We start from the raw sequence: 27545 nt of genomic DNA, 5'->3' as shown, positions 1-27545 counted from the left end.
AGTTATAAACTGAGCAAGACTTGGCCTCTCAGCATTCTCTCCTCCAGATGAAACACCCTCAAATCCTTCAACTTTCACCCATATGACATGATTTCCAGACACCCACCACCAAACTACCCTTTTTTTCCCTAAACATATGCAAGCTTATTGAATCCATTTTTTTAAAAAATAGTTTTAATGTTTATTTTTGAGAAAGAGACAGAGACAGAGTGTAGTGGGGGAGGGGCAGAGAGAGAGGGGGAGACACAGAATCTGAAGCAGGCTCCAGGCTCTGAGCTGTCAGCACAGAGCCCAACATGGGGCTTGAACCCACGAACGGTGATATCATGACCTGAGCCAAAGCTGGACTGACTGAGCTACCCAGGCACCCCTAAACTATCTTAAAGTATGGTGTCCAGAGCCGAGCTCAGTATTTTTCTGAGGGCTAAGTTGGATGTTTATCCCAGCTTGGTTGATGTCTCTATTTTTTTAATGTTTTATTTATTTGAGAGAGAGAAAGAGAGAGAGAGAGTGGGGGAGGGATGGGAGAGAGGATCCAAAACGGGCTCTGTGCTGACAGCAGAGACCCCAATGCAGGGCTCAAACTCACGAACTGTGAGATCATGACCTGAGCCGAATGAAGTAGGAGGCTTAACTGACTGAGCCACCAGGGCATCCTGGTTGATGTCCATGTTAAAGACAATGCCCATTGTGGAAAAACCCCAACTGTAAGTAGAGGGCTGCCAGCCAGGTCCCATTCACCGAGCTTCTGCTCTGGAAGAACAGGAAGAAAGGAGGGAGAAGGAGAGAGAGGAGGAGGACTGTGAGTCTTAAAATGGCATAATATCAGATCTCCCTGCCCAGAACTCCCCTCAGGCATTAGTGGCAAGTCTAAGTCACTCTAATCAAACAGCCTCCCCACTGCCCCCCCCCCCATTAGTGTCTGCCTCAGGAAAAGGAAGAAAATTAAAAATGAGCATGCTGATGGCCCAACACAGTGTTAAACAGAACTCAGCCATAAATGAAGGGCTTTCCCTATACCAAGCCCCATAGCCTATAAGGGGAGAATAGAGATGAGCTTCAAAGATGACTCTCCAGGTAAGAAGGGTGGTTCCGCCAATGGCCTCTGACCTGTGGAAGTCCCTCACTTTGAGGACTCTGCTGTGAACTTGTGTAAAGGAATAGTCCCCTCCTTTTGGAACAAAAATCACACAAACCACACCTCCTTCCTCTCCCAATCCTGTCCCTCTGCAGCTCTTGCTGCTTCCTCCTGGGAAGGAAGCCATCCCCTTACAGAAGCAGAAGTCATCTACACTCTGGCATAACCCTGATTGATGCACAAACTCCTGCAAATCTTTCAAAGGCATGATATAAGGCCCCTCCTCCCCTAAGTCATTTTCTTACAGATCGGTCTGGATTAAAGGAAGCATTTTAGAGCCAAAAGATGGCAGGCAGAATGGAAAGACTCATTAGGAGAGAGTAATAAAATGAGAAATGAGTGTAAGTGGGAGAGGAAAGTCTTGAGGGATATGGACAGATGTCCCCCTACCTCTTGGAGGTCCCGTTTCCGCCCTGGGCCTACAAGAGAAAGAAATAGGCTTCTAGAATAAAGTTTGCGACAGATTCCTTATTCTGCACAGGATACCAGATCTACAAGGGATTGGCAATCAGCAAATTTTGCAGCAATCTTCTCCCTCTGGGTCCACAGGAAGGACTCCTTAGCCCCTATTGGAGCCTTACCACATGATCCATCAATGTTTCTTGAGTACTCCTGTGGCAGGACATGATGCTGAGGGGCCGTAAAGATGGTCTGATGGTGGCCCTGTCCTATAGGAGCTCACAGGCAAGAGGTAAGCAAAATAGAGCAACAATTGCCTCTGAAACAGGCATGTGTCTAGGGATGGCAGAAACCCTGAGAAGAGTGGGACCAATTCTTCCTGGAGGAATCAGGAGGACTTTCCCAAGCAGGTGATCTTTGAGTTTTGCTTTAAAGAACCCTTCCTCCATCCCCTGACCCATCACTGTGCCCTCAGTGCATTGAAGCAACAAGCTTGTGGTCCTAAGAGCTTTGGCCAGGACAAGTGGCTGCGGGGGGGGGGGGGGGGGGGTGGATTGGCGGGGGTGTCTTCTGGGGGCGGGGGTGGAGGGGACAGCGAAGGGTGGAGGAGGAAGGAGAGTAGAGAGAGAAAAGAGGGGAGAAGGAGGAAGAATGGGAAAGGGAGAGGAAGGGGAGGAGGAAGAGAGGAGAGAGGGAGGAGAGAGGGGGGAGAGAGAGAGGAGAGAGTGGAGAGGAGAGGAGAGGAGAGGAGAGGAGAGGAGAGGAGAGAGAGAGAGAGAGAGAGAGAGAGAGAGAGAGGTTTGAATTTCCCATCTGGAAGGGGAGCGGTAGCACGTCAGGGCCTGGCTGAGGGGCGTGATTGGAGGGCGCCTCAGGCAGCCGCCCGCGGCAGCGGCAGCCGCGGCCCCAGCTCGCCTGGTGGAGTTGCACGAGGCGGCGGCGGGAGCTGGAATAGCAGAAGGAACCGCCTCGCTGAGTACACCCGGAGCCCTGCAGTGGCTCAGACGGTTTCGTGGACCGCCAGGTCGGTGCTGACCACGGGCCGGGAGGGCGGAGCCGGGCTGTGGGCAACAGGGTCCCGGCTCTCGCCGTGAGGCTGCAGGGCAGCCTGGGAAGCTGGGGAGTACGGCTTTCGAGGGGACAGCTCCCCAAGACTGGCCAGGCGCCGGAAAGGGAGGTTGAGCGGCAGCAGCTGGGACCCTCCTGGGCGCGCTCGCCGTGGTGCTGAAAGGACAGCTCCCCGCGAGGGTGGAGCGAGCAAGCGGAGGGAAGAGAGTTAAACCTGGGCAAACTGGGAAGGAGGAGTGGGCCCCGAGTCGGAGACCTCCGGGCAGAAGCCCAAAACAGCCCTGCTCCCGGAGAGCCAGGACCGCCCCGAGGGCGGCGGGAGACTCAAGTCTGAACCTAGAGAACAACTTCGAGCTCGCGGGGGTGGGGATTGGGGGGGCGGGGGGGGAGTCGATCAGGTTGTGGTTCACCCGGAACCCTCCAGAGCCCTCTTCGCCCCGGAGGAGGGAGCCGCCCCCGAAGGGGTTCAGGCTCCTGGAGTGAGTCAGAGGGCGCCAGGAGGGGGGCGGAGAGGCCGAAGGTGGAGGGGAAGAAAGCTTAAAACGTCAACTGAAGGTGAGGGGCCAAAGGGACTATTTGTCCTCAGAGGAGGAGGAGCCAAGGTTTGGCCAGAGCACGTTCTCTGCCTGGGGTAATTAGTTACCGTCCCTTCTAAGGCCTTCGCAGGCCCCACTCTGCCCCCTCCCCCATCAAAGTTTGATACCTGGCTGGGTCTTGGGGTTGAAGCTTTGTGTGTTGGGGGAGGGGCGCTCTCAGCGGCCAACCGAGAGCTCCAGGGCAGAGCTGCTGGCTCGTCTCCGCAGGGGAGCCGGAGAGGGACGCCTAGATTCCTGTCCTCTTCTGCCGAGGGAACGCTAAGTCCCTGCCACTTCCGCTTTTCTGAGGGAGCCGATTCCCTATCCCCTCCCATCCTCCACTGCCCCTTCCCCTCCCCCAGTGCTTCTCTTTTCCAGGGGCGTATGGGGGGGGGGGGGAGTGGAGGGGGAAGTAAGGGGCATCCTCTGTCTCTGCCATCGCCATTAGCGTAGGGTCCCCTGCGAAAAGCAAATGAGTGTTGGATTGAGTTGCGGTGAATATAGGCTGGACTTGAGCCATAAGAACAGAAAAACAGCCACAAGGACAAACACTGCAGGTGCCCGAATCTGCTTGTCGGATGGCGGGGCCCAGTCCCGAAAACCGGTTGGGGCTCAGACGGCCAAGCCTGAGGAGGTGCCTCCGCTGCCTTCGGGTTGGGACAGGCTGGAGAAAGTCGAGGAGGGAAAGCTGAAGATGGGTCCTAGGTCCTGGGCGCGCTAAAGGCACGGCAACGTGCTGCGGCGGCAGCCCTCCCTCTCCCCTTTTTTGTCTCCCCTCCCCCAGCCCAGCATCACCACCCCCACCCCACAACCACCACCACCACCACCACCACCACCCTTCCCGCGCGGGGATAGACCAAGGTTTCCCGCAGAACCGCTGAGGAGCGCCTCCTGGCGGTCTGGCCAAAATCCTCAACTGCATGCAACCTGCCCGACCTCAGCACTCCTACAGGCATATGGCAAAATATCTACACACACGCCTGCACACACGCTCACGCAGGCTCACACGATGCCTAAGTTCAGAGTTAGACATGCAGGATCATACTCTGAACGCGTAGACTCTCACATACTCGCTGACACACAACATTAAATTCAACCTAGCAAATACGTCATGAGGCTCTACCATGAACCAAGAGATATTGTGGACTCTGGAATAAGGGAAATGAACAAGATACAAGCCCTCCCCTAAAGGGAGCTCAGAGCGATCTGGAAAGGAAACACACACAGCTGGACAGAGCACATGAGCTGGAGGCAGGCAAGGCTGCAGTAGAAAAGTACCCTGGGTCTCAGAAGAAGAAGACACCATCACATCTCACCCAGGAGATCCAGGATATTTCATAAAGGCAGTGATGTTTGAGAGGGCTCTTTGAAAATTAATATTGCTGCTGCTGATGATGATAACAGTGGTGATGATAACCATGATAGTGATGATAGGTAATATGTATTATCACCTACTATGTGCCAAACACTAGGCTGAGCACTTTATTTGCATTATCTCATTTAATGCTCACAACATGTCTTGGGGATAGGCAGTATTGTCTCCATTTTACAGATGAAAAAAGATTAAGTCATTTGCTCAAGGTCACTTAGTAAGTAGTGGAGTCAGGATTAGAACCGACAGAGATGAAGTTAAGGGGTTCCCAGGCTGTAAAATGAACAAATACCCAGTGGTTTTCAAATAGAAGCAGAGCCACATGCAAAAGATGAGAAATGAATGGCAAGGCAGGCAGGTGCTAGACTGTACAGGATTTGAAGGTCAGCACAAGGACCCTCTGGCCAGTTTAACAAGACCATGGGGAGCCATTGCAGGGTGTGTTTGATGAGCAGATCTGCCCTTTAGGAAGATTAATTGGACAGTCATGTGGAGGATGGGTAAGAGCTGAGGGAGGGACAGACATAGAGGTTATGCACAAATCCAGAACCTTGAAGTCCTGAGCCAAGACATTAGCAGTGTAGGAGAAGAGGGTGTAGATGCAGGAAGCATCATGAAGCTACAGTCTCTGGACTCCTCTCTAGCTAGCATCCCATCCCAATTTTAACTCACCAATTCCTTGTGTGGTCTTTTGTCCGGTGTCTACCTCCCCAGCTAACTGAATGCTGTGAGAACAAATGTGACTCCCTTATTCCCTGCCACAGCCCCAGCACCGAGAACAGTGCCTGGCAGAGTAGATGCCCAAAGAATATTGGGAGTGAGTGAGTGAGTAAGTGAAGAAGTCACTGACTCTAGAGTTTTCAGTTGAGGCGATTGGAACAAGACATGCTGGAAGAAAAGGTGGTTGGGTGAGGGAAGCGAGGACAAGATCGATCTTTGGATAGACTGAATTTGAGATTACCCATGTGGCAATATCCAGCAGAAAGTTAAATGTGTGAGTCTGGGGGCTGGGGGTGGTCTGTGACTAAAGAAGGGCATAAATCAATAGGGTTAGGTGAGATTCCCAAGGGAGACAGTGGAGGAATAAGGGACAGTAGGAGGAGAAAGAGGGAGAGCGATTGCTTGGATAACATCTACATTTTAAAGAAAAGAAGTCAGTAGAGGGGAGAAAGATTTGTCTGAGAAGCAGGATGAAGACCACAGGAGTGCCGTCCTAGAATTCAAAAGATTCAAGAAGAGGGCTGAAAAATAGAGAGATGAGGAGAGAGTAGAGTCATCACCAGTATCTGATGCTACAGAGGGATGGATGGAGGAGCTTCAGAGCAGTGAAAACACTCCAGGATCTGGCATTCTGGAGGCCTCTGGCGACTCCGACGAGGGCAATTTCGGTGGCAGTGCAGAGGCAGCAGATCTCTGATCTCACAGAGCTGCAGGGCTGACCTGGAGCTGAAGAAGTGGAGACACCAAATGGACACCCCTTCATCACAAAGGTAGAGGACAGAGATTAAGGGAAAGGGGCAGGAGTTGGAGAAGGAAGCGGATAAAGAGACCTATCCAGGAGACTGAGGATGTGAGGAAGAGAGAGCACGAAAAGATCACGTAGGAGGTGTAAGGAGAGAAGATCTGCAGTACCGGTGGATAGATTAACTTCAGCAGGAAGGAGGGGGACCTCGTCCTCAGAAGCTAGGAGGGAAAGTGGCAGGATCTCATACTAGTTGGCATTAATCATTTTGAGAGTGATAGCAGTCACCATGTACTGAGCTCCCCAGTGCCACCATGTGCTAAACACATTATTTCTAACCTTTCAAAGTGGCACGTAATCCTCACTGTATGAAGAAAAGAGGCTAAGTCAATTACTTACTATCTCACAGCTAAAAAGTAGCAGGTTCAGGATCGGAGTCAGGTATGCCTGACCCAGGGCTCACAAGTCTTCCAATGCACCTGTGGAAGGAGACAGAGTAGGAGGACCCTGGGCCTTGAGAAATTGGTTGGGAGAACCTCAACAGGGTGAACAATAAATTACTTAATAGCTGAGAGAGCCACGTTGGGGGTGAGCAGCAGGACTTTGGGATGGACCCAAGAAGCTGCTAAATAATCCCAGCAGGCCTCAACAAGGGTAAGGGGACACCTAGAATGACAGGGATGTAAGTATCCAGAAGACTCAGGCCTCAAATGAGTAGATGTACTTTGCATATTGGGGGGCCGGGAGGGATCGTAATCAATGTTTGCTGAATGAATGCTTAGAAACAGAAGAGTCTGGAGAAGGAGATGGTGTGGTGATAGAAAGATGGTATGTTAACTTTGAATGGTGCCATGGGACATCCAGAGGGAGGTGTCCAAGAGGAGGGCAAGTGCATATCTTGATTTATTTGTTGTCTATTTCCCTGTGCACACACACACACACACACACACACTCACCGCCCACCCCCCCCCACACACACACACTCCAGAATGTAATCTGCATGAGGGCAGGGTTTTGTCTGTTTTGTTTACTCGTATATCCCCGGTGCCTAACACGCTGCCTGGTACATAGGAGATACTCAATTAATATTTGTTGGATAAATGACTACAGGGGTCTAGAGCCCACATAAGATGTCTAGGTATCATTAAAGCCCAAGAAAGGATGAGTTGCCCTAGGGAAGCATTAGAGAGGAAAAAGAGACGGGAGCTAAAGTCCGAGTCCTGGGGAACACTCTTATTGAAGAGCGGAGAAGAACAAGAGGAGGCAGCAAAGCTGGGAGGGGGAAGGGCGAGGAGCACTAGGAGAGGAAAGAGAGCAGTAGGACATGGGGGAGAGGAAAGAACTGAGTCACAGAGCCAAGACAGGAGAAGGATTTGAGGATACAGTGGGGGTGGCCAGCAGTTCAAAGGCTGCAAAACTGCTCCAACCGAACCACTGGGAAGAGGGCCCAGAAGATCATCTGGTTCAGGAGAGAGACTTGCCAGAGCAGCAAATTAGGGATGAGACTGAACCTAAAGCCCAGGTGCCCTGTGGACCAATTTGAAGCATCTCAGATTAAAGTCCCATGTCTCTACTACCACCTGCAAATTCCTTGAGCTGCATGTAAACACAGAGGAGGAACCCAATAGTTCCTGAAATCATTTGATTATTAAATTGTTCATTTCCTCTTCTTAGAAATGCAGTTTCTTTACAATGTTTTTGAATCCAGCAAAAACATCTTAATTGACTGAGCGGAGCCGCCTTCACACTCAGAATTCTGGGTCGGGGTGGGTTCTCTTACATTTCCTGGAAACCCTGCTCCGACACGTCCTCACAAATATGCAGTCAGCAATGGCCAACATTAAGGAGCAGCTGCTACATACCCAGTCACTTGACCAGTGTCTCCTCTTCTTCAAACACCAGTACAAGGGTAGGCTTAATACTCCCTCGCTGTCCTGGAGCAAACTGACACTTCCCCAGGGTGGCCACAGCCAGGGAGCCCGGACTTCTAACCAGGTGTGTCTGATGCCAAAGCCCCTGGGGATGTTTTTCTACTTCGTCATGATTTGCTCTCCTCAAAACAACCTGTCAGGTGGTATGATCATGTAGAAATCCTCAAATAAACTCTCGGGCCCCATTTGATAGAAAGATCTCAGTCTGCTGATATGTCTTCTCATTTTGAAAGAAATGAAGAAAATCATCAACAAACAGCCAGTGACCTTGAACTCAACCTGGTTGTGATATCCAGCCTGCTTCTCTGCCACCATTTCCCTTTTGTCTCCCAGCAAATCATAAAGCCCCCAAGGCTGTGTGGGCTGAAAGGCCTTGGGGAGTAGGCCTCACCCCACGTGACCACATCACCCTTTAGATAGGTCAGGGATGTTCCCATCTACACCCAAAAAGTGATTTGCGATGGCTTTGTCTATGAAAAGCCAGTGATGAAACTGAATGGTTAAAATAAAAAGGAAATCTCTCAGAGTTACAGTATCAGGGTTCAAATTCTCAAGGATGTGGGGGGAACGAGGTAGAAGGAGGTCAAGGATGGAGGGAAGCTCCAAGCTCTCTACCCTCCCCGCCCCACTAACATTGGGATCTTGCATACTGAGATTCTCATTAAGATTTTATTTGGAGGAAATGTTCTGAGGCCAAAAAGGAAAGAATAAAAAATATAATAAAAATTGAAAGTTGGTAATTTAGAGAGAAGAGGAGGACTAACACAAGCTGAGTGCTTACAAGGCCCGTGCTCGGTACTTTAAAGGCCCTAAGCCCCAAGAAGATTATCATGTCTCCAACCCCCATGTGTAATTCAAAATAAAAATCAATATTAAGCTATAAAACACAAAACTTACATGTTTCCTGAAATAAAAGTAACTTATTTCTCCATTTGCCTAATTTCAGAAGTCTGGATATGTTCATCCAAGCTGACTGTTCCCAGTTTTTCACTGGCCTCTGATTTGCTGGGGCCCTAATCCCCTGCTCTTTCCATCTAGTGGTTGGCCCAGTGGCCCAGGCTGGACTTTTCTCCAGTCTCCACAGTAGCCCTGGGAAAAGAGGCACTGCCATTCTATCTTGTGGAGGAGGAAACTGGGGCTTAAGGAGGTTCAGGAACTAGCTGAATGTCACATGGTGAATAAGGAATGAGGGTGGCATGAGAAGCCAGCTCTGCCTGACTCCAAACTCCCCCTTCTTTCTAGCACTCCTGGACTCAATCCAATTAAAGCCATACGGGCAAGATGAGGTTTTAAAATCGGAAGCAGAAGATATTTCGCCACACATATGTGCCTGGCACGCAGCAAGTACTCAGGAAATAGCCCCTTTCCATTGAGTGCCAGAGCACTGGGTCTTGGCCTGGGCTGATGCAGCCTGGGGCCCGAACCAGGGTGAGGCTGCTGTCTGTCTGTGCAGAGGCCTCTCCCATCTGATCCCTGACTCCACTTTTGCAGGTTGACACATATCTCTGAGCCAGACCTTGTCAGGAGCCCTGCATGCAACCTTGGCTGCGGGCTAAGGCACGCTAACTAGAGCCGGCGTCATGGACTTCGTCATGAAGCAGGCCCTTGGAGGTGAGTCCCGCACCCTTCCCTCCCCGACCTGGGTCTCAATCCAGGTGGGTGGGGCCCGCAGAGCACCAAGTCCTTCTATCCCCAGCCCTGGTCCCCCCTGACCCCATCCTCTCCTTCCCCACCCCACCCGATTTAGGGGCCACCAAGGATATGGGGAAGATGCTGGGGGGAGAGGAGGAGAAGGACCCAGACGCGCAGAAGAAGGAGGAGGAGCGACAGGAAGCACTGCGGCAGCAGGAGGAGGAGCGTAAGGCCAAGCATGCGCGCATGGAGGCTGAGCGTGAGAAGGTCCGGCAGCAGATCCGAGACAAGGTCAGCATCACCCATCCGTCCGCGTGGAAGAGTAAGGAACTGAGGTCAAGCCGGTCCCCCCAAACCCCGGCCTCAGGCTTCCCTGAATCCCTGCTCTCACCTTAGACCTAACTCTCACTAGGTTTTTCCTCATAGGGAGAAAGGAGTGTCACAGGAATACCTCCCTCAAAGAAGGGTTATACGATTAAGTAAGATAATGCACACGATAAGCACTCCCGAATGTTTGCTGCTATGGTCCGCAGTCTTGTGCCCAAGACTGGAGACCAAATGTTTGCAATCCAGAATTTGGGAATTTGGGGAAAGTACCGTAGTGCCCTAAGCACCTGTTGTTACGTGTCACTGTCAATGGGTCTGCAGCTGCCACCTGATGCCAAGCAGTTCCATACATGTCTAGTCTCACCTCTGCAAAAAAACAAGGCTAGAAGTAGCCTCCCATCAGCTCAGATCAAGTTTTGTCATCGAAACCTATGGGAGGACTTTCAGATGTGAAATCTTGGGGGATGTCAGAAGGGCAGAGAAGTTATTATGGGCAGGTATTAATTTTAAAGGAAACCCTATGCACCGACTCCCTTTTCTGGAACACCTGCCGAGTACAGGTACAATCCCATAAGGAAGGCCTCCTTATCCCTATTTTATAGATGAGAGGACTAAGGCTTGGGGAGTTTCCATGAGTGGCGGCCCTGGATAAGCCAGCTTGACCTTGAGATCCAGCTCTCTCCTTGCCCCATTCATGTTCATGTCTGCCCTCCCCCCTTCCCAGTACGGGCTGAAGAAGAAGGAAGAGAAGGAGGCAGAGGAGAAGGCAGCCCTGGAGCAGCCCTGCGAGGGAAGCCTGACCCGGCCCAAGAAGGCTATCCCTGCAGGCTGCGGGGATGAGGAGGAGGAAGAGGAGGAGAGCATCCTGGACACGGTGCTCAAATACCTCCCCGGGCCACTGCAGGACATGTTCAAGAAGTAACCGGCCCTCCTGCCCTGTTCCCACTCCACTTGTTACTTTTTTTTTTTTTTTTTGGTTCTTTCTTTTCATTCAGTTAAGTCTCAGTTCTGAAGGGGAAAACCTCAGTTGACCTCTGCCCCCCTTCCCTGGCCAGGACTCCTCCCCCTCAGCACTCCCTCACACCCCCTTCATCCCAGGGTATTCAGCCCCCACCTCACTTCCCAGTTGCTTGAAAAAGGGAAGACAGCTTCCCCCAGCAGGGGGCGTTGAATCCAGTGCCAGAGGCACTGAGGGCCCCCTCCAGAAGCCTAAGGTCTATGCTAGTGTGGTAACCCCCATACATTCCTTCATGCACCCCACTGCCAGGAGGACCATTGTCCCCAGCCAGCCAAAGTAATGACACATTCCAGCCCTGCCCAGCATGCCGACCTTTGGCCTCTGACCCACAGTGGGCCTCTAGGTCAGGGTAGGGGCACTGAGTGGCCTGGTTCTAAGGAAGGGAGTCAGGGTAAGCCTGCCCTGTGAGGGCCCAGCCTGAGAGGCCCTGTTGTATTCTGGCCAGGCCTAGGTCTGGGCAGGAGGCTGGGGCTCTCCTTCTTCCCTCCCCCTGAGATGACACCCAGCCCAGGAGCACTCCTCTCCCAACCCCCACCTGAAGAGGCATGGCCCCTGCCAAGCCAGTCCCTCCAAATGGATCCTCTTTGGACTTTAACTCATCTGTGGAGAGGCCCCAGGGTAGAGCAGCCCCTTGTCTCCCCCCTCTCTGCTTGGGTCCTGGGGCCCCACTGCCAGGCTGGGCCCAGTTTGCCCAGCCAAGGGGCTTCCCAGGCCCCCCAGAAAACACTTGGAGCCATTGGGCAGCGATGGCCCATGCCATGGGACCTCACCATTGGTACAGCCAAGCTGCCCCCATTCCTATCCACCCCACTTCCCCAACCCATCCTGTTCATGTGCTTCCAGGGCCCCATGGTCCCCAGGAGGACCCTTCCTGGCCAAAGCCCCAAGCCTTTGGGGAGAAGCCAGTTCCCACTTGACAGAAGGCATCTGTCCATTCATCTCATTGGCCAAGAACAAACTCTCCTCTGGGATGTGTGAAAATGGCATTTGTTCCCTCCACCCCAAACTGTCAAGGCCTCCTGCTCAGTCAGTTGTGTGAGAACCAGGGGGCCTTGGAGCAAATGAGAGAGGAAAGTGTGTGTGCATGCACACATGCGTGTATGTGGCAGAGACTGCATCAGCAATTGTGCGTCCAAAGATTGTACATATGGGTGCATTGTCAGTGTGTGTGTGTTGAGACTGTATGTGTATGTTAATCATACCCTTGTGTTAGAGATTGTATATGTTAGGCAGCCTTGTGTATGTGTGTTTGTTTGAGGGGGTATGTATGAATTGAAATTGTGTCATATCTGTTTTCTAGCCATCTTATATGGGTGGTCAAGTTTGCATGTGTTAGCCTGTATCTGCATGTGTTTTCAAAATAGCAGGAGTGTCTGCAGCAATGGGTATGTGTTAGAAGTTGTACAGTGTGTGTCTGAGAGACTGTCAGATGTGCTGAGAGTGTTGTGTGCATGTGTGGCTCTGAATAGGCACTTGTGTGCAGAATGTGTGCTTCGGGAGAAAGAACATAGGTAACATACCCCCTTCTTGGCCTCCAAACCATTGGCCGTAGGTGGCCACATCCAACAGGAGACCTTGTCCTTGGCCTAGAGTCCTCCCGCCCTTAGAGGGTTCCTGCCTGAGGTCCTCAGAAGTCCACTGGGACTGACCCTGGCAGTGCCCCAAGAAGCCATGCTGGGCCCTCATCGGGGCCTACCCCAAAAGCAGGGCCCAGGGAGGGGGCGACTTGCCTGCCCCCGAAGCTCCTGCCTCATTGACCCCAGTTTGCATTCTGCAGGTTTTCCATTTTAGTGGATTTATGCTTTTATTTCAGAGACAGACATGTGTCTTCTCTGTCCGTTTCCAATAGTTAAAGCCATATCAGTTAGACTGCAATACTTTAAAGATGAGACAAAACAATCCATATGTTTAGGGAACTAGAAAAATCCCCTGGTCTGTCCCTTCTCTAGGGAGCAGGGCTCCAGCAGCTCTAGCTCCCTGGACTTGCCCTTCTCCCCCGCCCCCTCCCCCTCCCCTGTGCCCTTGTGTCCTGCCCCACCAAGGGGCCTGTGTCTGTGCCTGTGTCTGTGACGGGGAGCCACCTCGCACCCCTATTGTCTGCTTGTCTGTGTCTCTAATCCTGGGCAGGATGGTCATTCTCTAGAGCCCTGGGGTCCTGGGACAGAGAGAGGCAGGGCGCAGTCAAGGGGCCCCAGGCTTCCCCAGACCCTGTGTGTGAGCCCCAGCCAGACACAGATGTGGATCCCAAGTGTTTGAAAACGTCTCCCCCTTGACAGGGACCCACGGATCTCAAAGGTGGTGCCAGAGCACAGAAAATGACAGATGGGCAGCAGAGACTGAGGCCCAGGGAGCTTCAGATGAGCAGGGGAACACAGCCATGCAAGACATCCCAGGTGGACCTGAGGGACACCAGCCCCTCAGAGAATGTCCCTGGTGGTCTCCACAGCCCTTCTGCACCGCCAGCGGGCTCTGGATTTTTCCCATAGGAGAGTACCCTCCAGGCTGGCTGGATGAGTCTGGCAAACGTCCCAGACTCTTCCAGAATCCTCAGGCCTACCCCTGAGCAGAACTAGAGGTCTTCCTGGAGGCAGGAGCAGGGGAGAATTTCGGCATGGGGCATACCTGGCTCCAACCACTGCCAGGTGATCAACTTCAGGTCCAGAGAGACATGATGACTGTCATTCCCGATGCAGACCTGTGGAAAGAAGCTAGTGTGTGGCCCAGTAAAGATGTTGTGTGCAACACACTCAGGTGAAGGGAGAGGGGGTACAAAATATGTGTGGGGTGTGCTCTAGCAGGGAAGAGATGTTTACGTGATGTACCTGGGGTGGGAGGTGTGTGTGACCCACTGGATGGGAGGGGGATGAGTGTATCACACCTAAATGGGGCAATGCATGTGATACACTTAGGAGGCTGTGGTAGGGAGGGAGCAGTCCCAGAATTCAGTGCACACATGCAACATACCAGGGAGACATTCTTCAGCTAGAGAAATAAGAAGGAGCAATCATTTGTATATGGTGCAAACAATGAGATGCAAGGGAGTGGGCACCACCTGATGTGGGCATGCGTGGTTGCCAGGGAAGGCCACTGCCAGGCTTGCGTGCCTGGGAGCTCATCCTCAAGAAAGGAGGGAGAAGGCTTCTCTGGATCGCCCATGCCGGTGCCGGCAGCGAGCCAGGATTTCCACACATGCACATCCTCAGCTCCAGGTTCAGAAGCTCCAGGAAGTGGCAACACTGTGTGGGGTCTCCTCCAAAGGCAAGCAGGAAGTCAAGAGACCCTCTTAAGTATGGGTGTGTGTGTGTGTGTGTGTGTGTGTGTGAGAGAGAGAGAGAGAGAGAGAGAGAGAGAGAGAGACATGGAGACAAGACAGAAAGGGGGAGAGAGAGGGAGGGAGGGCACAGAGGGAAGAGAGACAGAGAAGGGGAGAGATAGTGAACTGAAGTATTTCAGCAGCCCAGGCCCCTCTCAGGTGGCCTGATGAGGAAAGAAGCTACCCCCACCAGGCTATGGCTAGAGCCCCAGTCCTGAGAGTCCTGCCCCTAGATGGCAGGGTTGCCCACCCCACCGCCCAACTGCTCCATCCTTCGAGGGCCTCATAGGCCCTTGACTGGACAGGCAGCTGGGGATCAGATGGCTCAGATAAGGGTATGCCTGAAGATATGCCTTCCCCCACATGTCCCCTACTCCCCTCCCTGCTCCTGCTGCCCACCTTCTTCACTGGGGAGAGGTTGGAAGGTGCTCCCACTGGCCCTGGGATGGGGGTGGGGGTCCTAGTGAGACCCAGGTGAGGACGACCATCCTGCTCTCGCGGGGGAATCCCTTTCCCACATCTGTGCTGTGTCCTTGTTGCTCTGCTTTCTTTAAATGTGTCAGTGCCTGGGGGGAGGGGAGGGGCACCCCCTCATGCCCCCTGAACCTGACCAAAAGCCATGGCTGTTGCTCCCCCCTTTGTATGACGCAGATGCTAAGATGTACCAAACCAACCATGACAACAAAGAAAAGACCTTGTACAGCAACTCTTAGTCTGCCTGTCCTTTTCTGTCTGTTGGCACCACCAGGGTTACATGGGGCACCAGCTAAGGCAAGGGGGGCTGACCTGCAATGTTCAAGAGGTCTCAGAAAACCTCCCATTTTACCCTGACTTCTGGCTGGGACATTGGAAACAAATGAAGGCCAGAGTCAGGGCTCGCCCCCAGAGATCAGCGCCACTCACCTCCCGCCCTTCAAATTCAACTGTACGAAAACCCCCCAGAGCTGGTGTTCCAGCCTGGTCACAATACCCCACACCCCATCTCTGGCCATCCTTCTCTGAAAGCTCCCTGGGATATGGCGTGCCGACATGAAGCCAAGAACCGTGGGTGGGCAAAGGTCTGTTACTGGTCACCCACCAACACCGAGGGAGTTCCTACTCTCCGCCAGGCCGTATGTGGGAGCTGGTGCCACTCAGCATTGTTCCTGGACACAGACACTTCCCAGACCTTGTTGAGTCAGGACAAGACGAGAACCTTCTTTCACCCTCGGCTGTCCCCACCATTGCGCTGCCTTAAGCTGGGCCTCACTTTTTCTCTACTTGTCTAGGCACCTCCCATTCCCCACATACTAGTCTCCCAGCTTCTGCCTCTTCCCTCTGTCCATCCTCTCCCCATCACCCCACCTCGCCCGGAAGACTCATCAAAACACAAACTTAACCATGTCACTCTCCTGCCCAGCACCCTTCAGTGGTCAGGACAACAGCAAAATCGTCAAAATGGCCCTGTAAGATATGACCCCAACCTACTAGGTTAGACCCACACCCAACTCTGAGCCAAGCACACATGGTATGCACATGCTGAGTCTTTCCCCTCTGCCTGGAATGAATGGTACCCTTCCCCTCCCTGGTGTACTCCTGAAATTCTCAAGATCCAGCAAGATGTCACCTCCTGTGTGACGCCCACCCTGACACAGCCCCCCATCCCCCTTCCCACAGCGGGGTTTGTTGCTGTGCTTACAACACACAGAGCATCACAACTATGTGCTCAGGCAGCCCTTGGTTTGCCAGAGGGTTGTCACCCAGCAGAGTGATCTTGAACAAGCCACTTAACCCCTCTGAGTGTGTGCTTGCAAGTAAAATGGGATAATAATTGTTTTGACCTCCACAGTTGTGAGGAAGAAATGGGGTCACACATGCACACTCTTAGCACTGCGTGCCAACCATTCACTGAATGGCACCTTATAAATCCTACTACAATTTATGCCGCTGCAGTGTCTGTCTCTAACTTGGGAGCTCTTCTAGGTGTCATGCTGGCTGGTGCCCCAATGCCTCCCAGCACCCACTGCAGAGTCTAGCCTGTAGTGGGTCCTTAGGAACCCCAGTGCTGACTCAGGATCCAAGCGACCAATCTCCCTCTCCTCTGCTTGGTGGCCACAGTCACTTTTCCTCTAGCTCTCTGCACCTACTGGACAATAGGGGGAGGGGAGGCAGAACCTGACCCCTTTCTCTCCTATGCCCTAACCTCACTCATCCTACCTTTCTCCCAGATCTCCCCATAAGTCTGGGCTAATGCACTAAGGATAACAGGTCTCCTCGCCTCTCAGAGTCAGGGGAGCTCAGTGTGCACTGGGAGGCTGTATTAGTTATCTACTGCTGCATAACAAATTACCACACACTTGGAGGCTTAAAGCAACATGTATTTATTATCTCACAGTTTCTCACAGGAGGCCAGGGCTCTCTGCTTTCAGGGTCTCTCACCAAGCTGCAGTCAAGTGCAGGCCAGGGCTGGGGTCTCAACTGATGTCAAGGGCCACTTTCAAGGTCACGTGATTGTTGCCAAGATTTAGTTCCTGTTGGATTGAGGGCCTCAGTCCCTGGCTGGCTGTTGGCCAGAGGCTGTCCTTCATTTCTTACTATGTGGGCCCCTTCATTAGGGCAGCTCACAACATGGCAGCTTTCTTCATCCAAGTGTGCAAGCCAAGAAGGCAACAGAGAAGGCTGATAAGATGGAAGCCTCAATGTTATGTAACCTGATTGGGCAAGTACATCCCATCACTTTTACCATATTCTATTGGTTAGAAGTCATAGGTCCTGCCCACACCCATAGGGAGAGGGTTACACAAGGATGTAACAGGACAGGGATCACTCGGGGGGGCATCTTAGGGTCTGCCCCCATGGAGCCTGATGCAACTCCCCCCTTCCCTACAAAGAAGCAGGAGTGGAGCAGGACCTCAGAGGAGCCAGAACCAAACCTCATCTACCACAGGGTCCCAAGTGGAGAAGGAAATGTGTCAGAGCAGAATAAGGGTCAACAGTTGGTTCCCCTCAGGCCTCTGCAAGACTGAGACCATCCCCAGAGTCAGTGGCTAGGCTCTGAGGGCCTTCCAAGGATGAAGATTGGAGAGAAATGGAACACAAGGTCTTTGGGCTTCCCTAGAAGTCCATCTGTGTGCTCTATCAGCACACGAGACACTGTCCTTTCAAGACTCAGGTCCCTCCTCAGTAAACAACTCAGCCCCAGACACTCAGATGCTTCTCTCTGCCCACTTTGCCCCTCCTTGACACTCAGTGGCACCCCACAGAATCCTGTGCCCCAGTCGGGAAATGACAGCATCCTCTCACTGTTAGTCCCAAAGGTCTTCCCCTCATAGTCTTAACCCTTTCTTCAATAGCACTTACTGAGCTCCTACCACTTGCTAAGCACCAAGAACACCAATCACACACTAGACACCGAGAACACCAATCACACAGCCCTTTCTACCAGGAATCTACCTGCTAAAGGAGGAGACAGGCAGATAAATAGGCCAATTAGCCACCATAACATGTGCAGTGATAAAAGCAAACTCAGGATGCTTGGGGAAGGCTTCCGGGAGGAGGCAATATCTCAGATGAGTCTTAAATGAGAAGTCAACCTGGTAGAGAAGGAGGGCACTCCAGGCGGAAGGGCTGGCATGAGCAAAAGCAGGGAGGAGACAAAAGTAGTCTGAGCATGGGTGGTGGGTGTCAAGGAGGGAGAAGCAGGGGACATCTGCAGGAGCTTATTAAATTCTTGATGAAAAGCTGAAAGCCTGGGGACATCAACCAGGGTGCCAGGAGATGGAGCTTGGGCTCTCCCTGCAGACCATGGGGAGCCACTGAAGGGTCTTGAGCAGAGGTGTGATACGATCAGGTGGGCAGATTGAGAAAGATCATGAGGGCTGGGAGGAGAATGAACTGGGCTCCAAGAAGGAGCTAGTACAATGTCAAGGCTGGAGATGGTAAGGCCCGACCTTAGGCAATGGCAAAGGGCCTGAGAGAAACAGATAAACTGGGGGTACTACATAGGAGGGCAGATTGGCAGGACTTAAGGATTGAATGTGTAGGGCATGGAACAGGAAGGGGTTGAGGCCAAAGCCCGTGTCTCCATTTTGGGTGGCTCCATTCTTCAAGATCTGAAAAATTTGCGGAGACAGGTTTGGGGGAAGATAATGAGTTTAGTTTGGGGCTTCTGTGTTGGAGGCACCCGGGGAGAGTCTAGTGGCCATTCTGCTGTCCATGCTGGAGAAGGACAAGAAAAGCACAAACTGCACTGTGCATGGGCTGGCCTCCAAATGGAGCAATGTCTTTACTACTTCATTTACCACAGGGATCAAAGCATAGGACATCACGAATCCATCCTTCCATGCAACCCAGGAGTCCCTCTTGTGCCATCTTTGGTGGAGGGCACTCTCTGCTTGCATTCCCCACAGTGTGTCATTACAGACAGATGCCTTCTTTCTCCTAAACCAAAAGTTGCCAGGAGGCAGGGGGTTAATGAAGCTTCCTCCAGCATCCCTTTAATTGACTGCAAAAGTCTGCTTCCAGACCACTCACTTAGCACTTGTAATTAATTGGGATTTCTTGCCTGATCTAAGAGATGATTCAATATCCCTCCCCACCCCCCAACGTTTTCTCAGCTGGGATCCTCCAGCTGGAGCCATCTCTACACAATGGCCTCTCCACAGGTACTGACCTAGGTTTGAATGCGTGTTCCTTCCTTCCTTCATCTCTGTGTGAGCTGGGGCAGGAACAGGGCTAGCACAAGGTAAGGGTCAGTGGGTGAGCAAGAGCTGCTAGTGCTACCATCTCCTTGGATTCCAGACCCAGGCATGCACCCCGTCCATCCTGGGGCAGGCCCATCGGTCTCATCAACTCCCTGTTGGTACTGCAGTGACAGGCAATGACGTGACCCTGTCTATACAAGGGCTAGCATAGCCCATCATAAAGTACATAAGTGGGGAGGGGAAAATAGGGAGATCAAGGAAGCCTCCCACTTACTAGGCCCTCGCTCCATGCCATAATAGGGTTGTTGCTCTAAAGGCACCACCTTTGCTCATCCTGACAGGGACCTGTGAGGTCAGAATTATGCCCATGTTACATATTACAACACTGGGGCTCAGAAGTAGAGACGTATAATGGAAATGAGCATAGGCTTTGGTTTGCAGACAAACCTGGCTTGGAATATTGATTCTTTCTGTCCGGTCTTGGGCATGTGACTCTCTGGACCTTGGTCTCCTTATCTATTTAAAATAAATGAGTATAGGGGCGCCTGGGTGGCACAGTCGGTTAAGCGTCCGACTTCAGCCAGGTCACGATCTCGCGGTCCGTGAGTTCGAGCCCCGCATCGGGCTCTGTGCTGACAACTCAGAGCCTGGAGCCTGTTTCCGATTCTGTGTCTCCCTCTCTCTCTGCCCCTCCCCCGTTCATGCTCTGTCTCTCTCTGTCCCAAAAATAAATAAACGTTGAAAAAAAACATTTAAAAAAAATAATAAAATAAAATAAAATAAATGAGTATATAATGTATGTTATCTATACTGGAATTAAAATAAAAAACAAAATAATAGAATACAATAATAACTAACCCCACCACCACCACCAATTAAGGGAACTAAATTAAATAATGTCTGTGGATCCCCTAACACAGTGCCTGGTGCATAACAGTTACTTAAACAATGACAGCCATTACTACAAAATGCTACTCTTACTATGGCAAGACTGATGAAGACAAGAAAAAAGGATAGGAAAGGAGGGATAAAAAGTAAAAAGGGATAAGGAGAAGAATTAATTTCAATAAAAATCCTCAGGTCATCCAAAGAGTAAACTGGGAACCTGGATTTAAGACCAACTCTCATGTCTTTTTACTGTAATACATACAAAATAAACTGAGAGGCAGGAGTCACAAGTGAGAAAGGGGACAGGAGGGAATAAACTGCCTATTCCAGGAAGCTCTCATCAGCTCAAAAGACTTAGCAATATGCATGAGTTATCTGTTGTTGCATAACAAATTATCCCAAAACTTAGTAGCGTGAAACAAACATTTCTTTTTCTCTCACAGTTTCTGAGAGTCAAAAAATTCTGTTGTAGCTTCATGGCTATTTATGGATTGGGGTCTCTCATAAAGTTGCAATTAAGATGTCAGCTGGGGGGCACCTGGGTGGTTCAGTTGGTTAAGCATCCAACTTTGGCTCAGGTCATGATCTCACAGTTCATGAGTTCGAGCCCTGCATCTGACTCTCTGCTATCAGCACAGAGCCTGCTTTGGGTCTTCTGTCCCCACCTCTCTCTGCCCCTCCCCTGCTCTCTCTCTCTCTCTCTCTCTCTCTCTTTCTCTCTCTCTCAAAAATAAATAAACATAAAAAAAAAGATGTCAGCTGGGGCTGAGGTCTCATCTGAAGTCTTAACTAGGGCTTGAGGATCCACCTCCAAGACGCCTCCATCACATTGCTGCCAAACTGGCACTGGCTTTATGGCAGAAGTCTCCCTCTCCAAAGGGCTTCTGAAGTGTCCTCGTGATAGGGAAGCTAGTCTCTCCCGGAGTGAGTAATCCAAGAGAGCAAGGTGGAAGATGCAATGTCTTTCATGACCTAGCCTCGAAAGTCACACCATCGCTTCTCCAGTATTCTGTTGGTCACACAAACCAGCTCTGATTCAATGTAGGAGGATACTACACAGGGCATGAACAGCAGGAGGGACGATCACTGGGGGCTGCAGGCCATCTTGGAGGCTGCCTACCTCACCACGCATACCTCATCCCACCTTCTGTCCCTAGTCAGCAACTACTCTTTCATTCATCCATCCACTCAGCAAACATGTCCTCATTCCTTTCTTCCTCCAGCAAACTCCCCATGGCCAAACACTGGGATAGGAGCTGCCTTTTAAACCTGAATCCGATATGGTCATGAGAGCTCAGAGTCCAGACATGTACACGAACACACAACAGAGCATCATGAGAAAACATTTGGGTTTTTCCCCAAGCAGACCTGGTTATAAGCCTGACTTGTTATGTGGAAGCCATTTGATCTTGAACACATTATTTCACCTCTCAGGGACTCCATACTAAAGGATAATAATACTTGCATTGCCCAATTATGGCAACAAATGTATTAAAGTGCCCAGCACATACAAGTTCTTAATAAATGATGACTAATACTATTAATATTGCTGTCCTAAATAAATGGAGATTGCACTCCCAAAGTGGACAGCAGCCCCATCTAGGCTTCCCATGTCCCCCAGGAGAAGGCTGGGTTCTTGGACCCCAAGGCTGGTCCCAGCTCCTGCCTGCCACCTCCTCTCAAAGGCCTAGCTGAGTCCTGCCATGGCTCTGACAGCCAGAGGGCTCCCTGGCTGCCAGCCCTAATCAGCAGCTCCAGCAGAGTCCTCAAATTGATTTGCCATCGTTTAGCTGGGAAGCGAGAGCTCTTCTTGACTCGCGGCCAAAATCCATTTTGAGAGCAAAGTAATCACCTCCGTGGCGGGTGTCCGGAGAATGTGATAGAGATCTAGGACAAAAAGTCTCCATCCTACCACCCAGAACCACCGTGTGTGTGTCCTCATGAGGCGGCACATACTCCCCACCCCACACTTCACGTGGTCTAATGCAGTGAGCACCTCTCAAACTGTGCAGCAAGTGGGACTATCTGGCAATTTTTTAAAAATACCAGTGCCTAGTCTGGTCCCCCAGATATTCTGACTCAACTGGTAAGGGCTGTACCCTGGGCATTGGCGTTCTTATAAGATCTCCTGGTGGTTCAAATGAATGGCAAGGTTGGGGAACTGGTAATCTAATGCACACAGCATTGGCCTCACCTGCATGCACATACCTCTGCATTATTCAGACAACTATTTATTGAGCACCTACGATGTGCCAGGCACTGTTCTAGGAGCTAGAGAACAAAGTGGTTGTCCTCAGGGAATTGACATTCTAGTAAAAGGAAGCAGACAAAAAACAAAAGAATAAGTAAAATATATAATATGTTAGGTGAGAATAATTGAGAAGTCACATGTGGCCAGTCACTTTTGTGTGACACCTGGCTCCCCCATACACCAGTTGACAGCATCTGCCCTGTCTCCTGCTGACCAGCTTCTGATCCCCAGCCTGGACCCAGACTGAGTCTTTACCACAGCCACACAGTGATGCCAACTCACACAACAACCCCAACCGTGGCCACGCGCTAAGCTCGATACAAGCAGAGTGAGGTTTGACCCTGGCAACAGACAAGCCCCAAGTCTTAATAGTCACTGGCCATTTGCTCAGGCCCCCAACTGTCCCATGAACCCAGCACTTCACGTGCTCTAGCCCACCTCCCTGGCCCTGCCACAGATCCCAAACTTGGCTCCACTCTGAGCAGCTTCCCCTACTACTTCTCCGACTACCAGGTTTTCTAAGGATCTTTACCACTAGTATCTAGACTCACAAGAAAACAGATGGGCTAAACAGATGGGAAAGGCCTCTGAGTGGTAAGGTCCCTTAGAGGGCATCCCACCTCACCCCCTCATTCTACAGTCAGGCCCAGAGAGGTTAATAAGTAACTCGCTCAAAGTCACACAGCAGCAAGTTAGCAGAGGAACCAGAATCAGGACCCAGGTCTCCTCTTAATCCTGTCTCCCTAAGAGAATGCAGGGAGCATCACCCATCGGGGAAAACAGCCATCAGAATTTCCTTTAGGAACCCACTCTTCCTCTGTTATCTACCCATGATTTGAGTGAAATCCAGCCCCCTGGCCCCATGATTGGTTGGGAGCTAGACTCAAGACCCAGGCAAGGCAAGGCAGGGCAGGGAGACCTGCTGAGAGGTGGCAGTTGCTCTGGCTCACTTAAACCTGGAGGCTGGGGGTGGCAGTGACTGCTGCTATGTTGCCATCTCATGTGGACTGAGAATAAAGCCAAGCTGGGATTGAAAGGAGATTTGGGAGGTAGAGGGAAGTGGAGTTGTGGGACATCCTCTGACCCCCAACCCAGCTGTACTTGGAGGCATTCTTACCTGTGTGTGATGTTTTAGTCTCATGTGTCAGTAAATCCCCCTGGTCCTTAAAGCCAGTTTTGGCTGGGTTTCTACCACTTGCAGGTTTGACCATGACAGGCGGAAATCCCTTTCTGGCTCTCCCAGAACTCTCTTAACCTGCATCAAATCATCCTGCTATCTGACCCTGACTGTCCTTTTGCCCCTGGTGTCCCCCATTCTTAGAGTCTCACAGAGGGGTACCTCTCCCCACATGGCACTGGCTTCTCCAGCTTCTTCCTTATTGTGATGGGCAGGACAGTGGCCACCCAGAGATGTCCATGTCCTAATCCCTCGAACCTGTGAATATCTTGTTAATTTACATGGCAAAGAGGAATTAAGGCTGCAAATGAAATTAAGGTTGCTAATAAGCTGACCTTAAAATAGGGAGATTATACTGGATTTTCCAGTTGGGCTCATTGTAATCACCAGGGTCCTTAAAAGTGAAAGAGGGAGGCAGAAAAGAGAGATGGTACCATGAGAAGGACCCAGCCCAACATTGGTGGCTTTGAAATGGAGAAAGTGCCCACAAGCCAAGGTAAGTGGAAAAGGCCCCGGAAACTGGAAAAGACAAGGAAATAGATTCTCCCTTAGAGCCTCCAGAAGAAACCCAGACCTGTCCACCCTTTGATTTGGGCACAGTGAGACCAGGCCCCATCAGATTTCTGATCTCTAGAATTGTAGACTAAATTTGCATTGCTACTAAGCTTGTAGTAATTTGTTACAGCAGGGATAGGAAACTAATACATACATCAAAATACCCTGATGTTGACATTTGAGAGATTGGTAGACATTTCATTTCTTCTGCAGCCCTGCTTAAGCATATACCACAGGACTGACTCAGGTGGATGCTAGAGAGCGCGACCAGCAAGATACCCAACCCTGGCTCTCCAAGCTCCCACAGCTAGCAGAGGGCAGAAGACAGATCTGCAGTCAACTGTAACTGAGAGTGCTAAGCGCCATGATGTAGAAATATGTGGGATGTTATAAGAGCCCACAACAGAGACACCTAGACCTGCTGAAGGCGGGGAGTGGGCACATGTTCAGGGAGCATTTCCTGGAGGAGTCAAAAGCTGAGTGTACTTACAACCAAAAGTGGGGAGAGACATTCCTGGGAGAGAGAACAGCATGAGCAAAGACTCAGGGTGGAGGGAACATGGAACACTGTGGGAACTGGAACATGCAAAGTGTTGGAGGAGGTGTGGAAGCAGAGGCTGCAGTAGGGGCCAGGCCACATGGAGCTCAGAATGCTAAGACAAGGAGTACAGATTTCATCTGGGGGTGCTGGGGGAGCCACTGAGAATTTTAAAACAGGAGAGAGCTATGGACAGGCAGCATGGATGGTCAACCAGGGGCTCAGAGATCAATGTGGAGACTCCAGGAAAGAAGGAAAGGTGAGTGAACCAGAGCACAGCCATGAAGAAGGTAGTTAAAAGAGTTGGTGGAAAGCTAGTAAAGGTTTGGCTTACCTGTGGTAGGTCAGGGGAAGAAGAGAGTTGGGAGCGACTGTGTGTGCCCTGGGCTGGGCTAGGGGGCAGACAGTGGAGCCCTTCTCCAAGATGGGATGCCACAGAGGCAGAGCAGGGTAGGCGGATGAGAAGCGGTAGAGTCTGTGGAGCCCAGGAGCACCCCTGGGAGATGCCCAGGAGGCAGCTGCTCAGCAAAGAGTCTGAGCTGCAAGTAGGGTTTAAGTCATCACTGATAACTTTCAAGGCCAAGGGGCTGGTGGGAGAGGAGAAGAGAAGAAGTCTGAGGGAAACTTAACAGATTTCTTTCTACTGGAGAAAAGGGAAAATGATAAGGGAGATGGGTCTACAGTATGGGAGCAACAGTACGTAGCCTCAAGACTACAAGTAGGACTGGTGGGATTCTCAGACACGGGACAGAGGGTAAGGGTCCAGTAGACACCACAGCCTTGGCGCAACCACCATAGTAGCCAAGAAGCCTCAGTGGGGGAGTGCACCGTCAAGGTGCCCTAGGGACCAGCACTGGCGTCAGTTCAGTTCCTTTCCTGCATCCAAGGATGCTCATGACACTGTCCCTGCTGTCAAGGAGGGGCTTGCACCATGGTGACAGGTTTAGGCCCTGGAGAACCTCAGCCCTCCCCTCATATGATGAAAAGAAGGGATCCCCTGGTCCAGAAGAGGCAGAACCAACCCCAGCCCACACCCACAACTCCCATGTTGTTTTCTTCCCTCATCTGCCAAGCTCACCATCCTAGAGAGTGCCTAATAACTGGCTGCCAAGTTCCCTGGGGACAGACTAATGAAGCTGCCTCCCTGTCTCCCACCTCCTCTGAGTCCTTGGGCTCTACCCCTCCCCGCCTACTCCCACCCCTCTTGTCCCTCTCTGAAACCTCCCATCCTCCCCACTGAAGCACTCAGGCCTAGGGGCCTCATCTGGGCCCCAAATTGCCAGGCTTCAGATAAAAAACGAAGCTCTGGACTCTGGGAGAAGCCACAAGGGAACTGTCTGGGGCAGGAGACCCTGGGACCAGAAAGTGAAGCCCCATCCTGTGCCTCATCTTTGAGCATCCTCAGAACATCTGCTGAGTAACTGTGGGAGACACGCAGCTCAGCTCACCTGCCACGTTTTGGGGGTGGGAGGGGGGGTTGGGTTGCAACTGGGTCTCTGGTCCCCAGCATCAAAGGAGGCCCAGCTCAGAAGAACCAGGGCTTGGACATCAGATGGGAAGTGTTCCCTCTTAGTATGTGATCTTGGGAGAAGTTTCCTAACATCCTCGAGTCTTGGTTCGTTTGTCTGTAAAATGGGGACAATGATACTCCCTCAGTGCAGGGAGGATGAAAGGAGGTCATATATGTAAAGCACTTGACACAGGGCCTATACCACAGAATGTTTGCAATACATTATATACCAGAATGTTTCAAATTGCCCTCCTTGGCAAGGCGAGATGTCCAATCAGGATGTGGTGGTTACCCTGCAAACAGAGGTTTCTCTGCACAATGCATCAGTGGATGCTGTGGGGACTGGACTCCCTATATGGTTTCCCCTGGGCTGGGTCTGTCCCTCCAGGTGTTGGTACTAATTTGTAAAACTCGTTTCCTCTTCTTGCTTAACCACTGGCGAATCCCTGGAAGGCCTGGTCGGGTGGAGCCTATGGCCAGCCCACGAATCATGGAAGCTCAGATGCTTCCATCGTAACTGTTTGCTCCAAACTGCAATCAGGACAGCGTGAGGAGGGTATAGGACACTGCCCACCCCATCCACAGAGTTGACCATAAGCAAACCCCTTCACTGGCATAGCTCCTCCACTGTTACGGACTATGGTACTGCCATGCATGCTGCTGCCTGGGCCAGATGCTTTTCACTAAAGGGCTCCAGGAAAGCGTTCCTGACCCCCGGCTCAGGTGTCCCAGGCTTCCCTCAGCCCCAGGTCATAAGAGACGGATGGATGGGCCTGTCTGGGGCTCTATGAAGAACCTCCACTGGGTTTGCCAGCCAGCCATCTCCCCCTTTACTGGGTGCAGGACCCCAATATCACTTTGGGGGACCACCCTTCCTCCACTCTAGACCCTTGTAGTTCTGGCTCCTCTGGTCACGTGAGAGGCCTGATCTGTGAGAGGACTACATTCCCCTAGCCATTTGATTGGTTCAGTGATGGTCATGTGACCCAGGTGTGACCAATGAGAGGGCCACATCTTTTAGCCACTTGATTGGTTCTGTGATGGTCACGACGTGACCTACCAGAGGTCACTTTGGCCTTAGTGAGAAGGCCACATTCTCCTAACCATTGGCCGACTGATAGCCTTGTCACCCAAGGATGACCAGTGAGAACCCTGCCTAGGACTTTAACTGCAACCACTAGGAGGGGCGCCTGGGTCGGTTAAGCGTCTGACTTCAGCTCAGGTCATGATCTCACACTCCGTCAGTTCGAGCCCCCCCATCGGGCTCTGTGCTGACAGCTCAGAGCCTGGAGCCTGCTTCCGATTCTGTGTGTGTCTCTCTCTCTTCCCCTCCCCTGCTCATGCTCTGTCTCTCTCTGTCTCAAAAATAAATGAAAACATTAACTGCAACCACTAGGAAAGGGGCTCCCTCTCTCCTCTGCAGTAGCTCTGCTGGCCCAGTTGAGCTGCCAGCAGCCATCTTGCCACTTCCTGGGGGAAACTTGCTTGGGAGCAGAGCTTACATAGAAAGCAGAGCTCAGAGAAGGTATCCCGGTTTGTGCCCTTGAGCACCAGGTGATTTTTCTTCCTTCAGAGGGCAAGGCTGCCTCACATGCCACAGCAACCCAATTTATCAGCCCTGAGCTACAACACAAATAGGTCTCGAGAATGATAGTACACATGTTCTAACTTGAGCATTAACCACCGGGGTCAGAGTCAGACAGAACTGG

The 27545-nt window shown here is 51.6% G+C and overlaps 2 protein-coding genes across 4 annotated transcripts in view; one reads left to right on the top strand and one right to left on the bottom strand.

The window, feature by feature from the left end:
• Nucleotides 1-14941, top strand: part of CPLX2 (complexin 2) — an 84171-nt gene extending 69230 nt beyond the window's left edge. The window contains exons 1-4 of one of the 3 annotated variants that reach the window (XM_019838643.3): nucleotides 1744-1829; nucleotides 9437-9556; nucleotides 9693-9868; nucleotides 10629-14941. In XM_019838643.3, the coding sequence (XP_019694202.1) occupies nucleotides 9526-9556; nucleotides 9693-9868; nucleotides 10629-10826 (405 nt within the window). In that variant the 5' untranslated portion in view covers nucleotides 1744-1829; nucleotides 9437-9525 and the 3' untranslated portion in view covers nucleotides 10827-14941. Of the gene's footprint in view, nucleotides 1-1743; nucleotides 1830-2369; nucleotides 2562-9436; nucleotides 9557-9692; nucleotides 9869-10628 lie in introns of those variants that run through there. The other 2 variants (XM_023259421.2, XM_006927899.5) reach the window with 2 other exon arrangements.
• THOC3 (THO complex 3) overlaps nucleotides 1-27545 on the bottom strand; it is a 193147-nt gene that overhangs the window by 16937 nt on the left and 148665 nt on the right. The gene's annotated exons all lie outside the window — the stretch shown is intronic.

The sequence above is a fragment of the Felis catus genome, chromosome A1 (genome assembly GCF_018350175.1).
Source record: "Felis catus isolate Fca126 chromosome A1, F.catus_Fca126_mat1.0, whole genome shotgun sequence".
Taxonomy (NCBI): Eukaryota; Metazoa; Chordata; class Mammalia; order Carnivora; family Felidae; genus Felis; species Felis catus.
Note: the sequence above shows the minus strand (reverse complement) of the source record. Positions and strands in the feature narration are given on the sequence as shown.